Raw genomic sequence first — 3,707 nt, forward strand, 5'->3', positions numbered from 1 at the left:
CCTGGGACCGCTCTCCTTTGCACTTGCTGCTTCTGCCTTGGACACAATAGTGCTCACCACAGTTTTCACCTGGTCAAGGGTTAGCTCTCCGGCCTGGTACAGCTCCAGGAGCTCCTTCCTGTTCTCCTCAGGGATATACTTGGAGTGGAGCAGGTCCCACACTGAGACCTTGTGGCTCCGGTACTCTCCGACATCCATGTCAACGACTGCGGTTTTCAAGGCTGTTTCCCATGGTTCTTCTTCTTTGGTGGAGTCACCATCCTTCTCTCCTGATGCTGACACGGTGTCCCTGTTAGGAGCCTTGACTGCAACATGGAATTTCCTACCTGTAGATTCCTTTTTCTTGACGAGAGTGGTGACAACAGTTATTAACTGCTCCAGAGTTAACAGCCTTTCATGGTACAGCTCCAGCAGCTCCTGCCTTTTCTCCTCGGGGATGTAGTCAGAAAAGAGCAGGTCCCACACAGAGACCTGCCTTCCCTGCAAGTCACCAGCTGGCACATCAATGGTAGTAGACTTCAAGGTGTTATCTAGTTGTGCATATTGTGTTGAAGAATCACCTCCGTTCTCCTCTGCCCTTGTCATTGCCCTGTGTGGACCTCTGGCACTGGCCCTGAGTACAGCATTTGCAGCTGCAGTTCTGTTTATGATGGTGGTGACCACTATGGCAACTTGTTCTGTGGTCAGTATCCCTGCTCTGTACAGCTCCAGCAGCCCCTGCCGCCTCCCTTGAGGGATATGTTTGGAAAAAAGCAGATCCAGCAAGGAAACCTTTTTCCCCTGGAATTCACCAGCAGTGACATAGATGGTTGCAGATTTCAGGGACTTTCTCAACTGTTGCTCCTGGGAGTGCATGTCCTGAACTGGTTGTGATGGTTGTGACGCTCCCTCCTCATTGTTGGCTGTAACTGTGGATGAGCTCAAATGCCCATTTTTCATTCCTGCCCCAGTGATGCTGGTGGTGAGGAGGGTGCTCATCTCTGGGATGGTGACCGTCCCCGCCTTGTACTTCCTCAGCAGCTCCTCTCTCTGGTGCTCGGGCACGTAGCGGGAGAAGAGGAGCTCCCAGAGGCTGACGCTCTGTCCCTGGAAGAGCCCCACACTGAGCGTGGTGCAGGCAGCCTGCAGGGCTTTACGAGCATCCTTGCTCAGCTGGTGGAGCACGGAGCCCTTGTCCATCACATGGAGCATCAGCAGCCCTGTGTCCGGGTCGGGCACACAGCGGCGCAGGAGCTGCATGTAGGTGAGGTTCTCATGGGTGTTGGGGTCAAAGCAACTTCTTATTTGGTTCTTGGGGTTAGAAAGGAACTGGCACATCTCCTGGTCAAAGTACCCACGCTTGTGGGCCACTTCCACCGGGATGCGGTGGCTGTGCACAGGGTCAATGATGCCACCGGTGGCGATTTGTGCCTCAAGCAAACGGACAGCGTGTTCCTTCACAATGAACTCTTTCTTCATGGCCTGGAAGAGGGAGATCTGGTGGCCTGTGTATGGTTCAGTGTAGCCCGTGACAGCTCCCTCAGCTGACAGCAGCTTCTGGTAGAAGTCTCTGCCAATGAGTCCGGCCGTCAGTGCTTCTTCCACCGACAGCTTCTGGTTCCTCATAGGATCAGTGAGGAGCCCTGAGGCAGCCTGTGCCTCCAGTAGCACCAGGGCTGTGCCAGGCGTCAGCAGCCCCCTTACCATGGCATCATAGATACTCATCTTCTTACTCATGGCCTGGAGGAAGACTCCAGCTATGAAGTTACTCCCACCACCACCCATGTCTTTGTGTTCATCCTCAATCAGATTACTTCCCATGTTGGTTGACTTGTTGTTCGGAGGGGGTCCACTCATCTTCTGCATTTTCTCTGGGGAACAGTCCTGCAATTGTGGGCACCGTGTTTGTCTGAGGACAGAGAAAGAAAAATCTTGGTGAGCCAGAGGTTTCTTGTGCAGTTTTCATGGTGTGTGTGAATCACAGAATCCCAGATTGGTTTGTGTTGGAAGGGACCTTAAAGCTCATCCAGTCCCAACCCACTGCCATGGGCAGGGACACCTTCCACTAGAGCAGGTTGCTCCAAGCCCCTGTGTCCCACTTGGCCTTGAACACTGCCAGGGATGGGGCAGCCCCAGCTTCTCTGGGCACCCTGTGCCAGCGCCTCAGCACCCTCACAGGGAAGAACTTCTGCCTCAGAGTTCATCTCAATCTGCCCTCTGGCAGGTTCAAGCCATTCCCCTTGTCCTGTCCCTACAGGTCCTTGTCCAAAGCCCCTCTCCAGGTTTCCTGCAGCCCCTTTAGGCACTGGGAGCTGCTCTGAGGTCTCCCCTTCACGCAGCAGAGGGATAGAATCCCCTCCCTGAGCTGCTGCTCATGCTCTGTGGGTGCAGCCCAGCACACAGAGGGGTTCTGGCTCATCACAGCCCATGTGTGCTGGGTCTCTGCTTGTTCTAAGGTCACTGGGTTGCCAGAGCCTCTAGCCACATCGTGTTACACTCCTCTGTCCACCAAAACTGGGGTCTACTGGTGTAGATGTGCTGGCACTAGTCCTGCCTCCTCTGGACTGCACATGGACACTGTCCATGAGAGGGCTCATGGTGCCAGATACCACTCCGGGACTGTTCTAACCAGTTCCAGCAAATGGGGACAAGGCAGAGTCACTGGGAAGGTTTGTCTGATGCAGTGCTCTCTCCAGATATTTAGGGAAACGGAAACAGGGTGTTTGGGATGCTCTGGCTGAGCCCTCTGGAATGTGGTGCTCTGTGTCCAGGCCGGGCCCGCCCTGGGCCACTGCCTGTGGCCACCACAGGCTGCCCTGCAGGACCCAGCCTGTGAGCCCAGCCCTGGTGTCAGCCTTGTGGGTCTGGTGGCACCGGGCCTGTGGCTTAATCACACTTTTCAGGGAAAGTGTTTCCTGGGAGCTCCTGTGCTGCGGGACAGGAGAAACAGTCAATCTTTGCTATGAGCTAATTGCCATGTGGGTAAATGATGGGTTAAATGATATATATTTAAGTGAAGATTAGCAAGTGGGTACCTCAGGGAGCTGTGGGTGCTCTCTCCCATCCAGGCATGGGCTTTGCAATGAGTGTGACCAGTGATGGTCAATCCTGTAGGCACCCCCACCCATGGAAATGCAGCATCCCTCAACCACTACTCCAGCTGCCTGTCTGAGGTGTTCCAGAAGGAAGCCACCATGCCCTGGAGCAGCCACCAGAGCAGCCACACAGAGTCAGTCAAAGGTCTGTGGAGTCAGAGTCTTCTTTCCACCCTGAGCAATAAGTGGACAATGGGAAGGATGAAGAGTGAACATGTGAGATATTTCCCCAGTTTCTAAGTCAACCTTTGACTGTTTTCAGCTCAGGGGATTCCATTGAGCTGGACCTGGATGCATTTTGCGTCTGTGTAGTCCTCCTCGAGGGACGTCTCACATACTGTTAGTCTCTTTGGAGCATGTAAACTTTCAGCATCTACAGCATTGCAGGGTGATGAAGCCAGTGCCTTGTGAAAACAGCTGAACTGAAACCCAAACCATTTCCTTGGGAACACCCATCTCCCATGACCTGCAGTGAGTGACATTAATGACACCTTCAGCTTATTGAGGGTCACAGCTTTAGCTCTGCCTCTTCACCTGACTGGTCTGAAAGTCTCTGAGTCAGTGCTTCTGAGCCATTTAAATATTGGATTGATGCTGGTTGATCATGATGGGCAGAGGCTCATCCCAGCAGCT

At 53.7% G+C, this 3,707-nt stretch overlaps 1 protein-coding gene across 1 annotated transcript; it reads right to left on the reverse strand.

Moving 5' to 3' along the window:
* Positions 1-57: 57 nt before the first annotated feature.
* LOC104401673 (epiplakin-like) lies at positions 58-1,800 on the reverse strand (the record flags this gene model as incomplete). The annotated part of the gene is made up of 1 exon (XM_010009337.1): positions 58-1,800. A coding segment is annotated over exon 1 (1,743 nt), but the record flags the coding sequence as incomplete, so codon positions are not given.
* Positions 1,801-3,707: the final 1,907 nt, after the last annotated feature.

Source organism: Nestor notabilis, unplaced genomic scaffold (assembly GCF_000696875.1).
Source record: "Nestor notabilis isolate BGI_N333 unplaced genomic scaffold, ASM69687v1 scaffold772, whole genome shotgun sequence".
In the NCBI taxonomy this organism is placed as follows: domain Eukaryota; kingdom Metazoa; phylum Chordata; class Aves; order Psittaciformes; family Psittacidae; genus Nestor; species Nestor notabilis.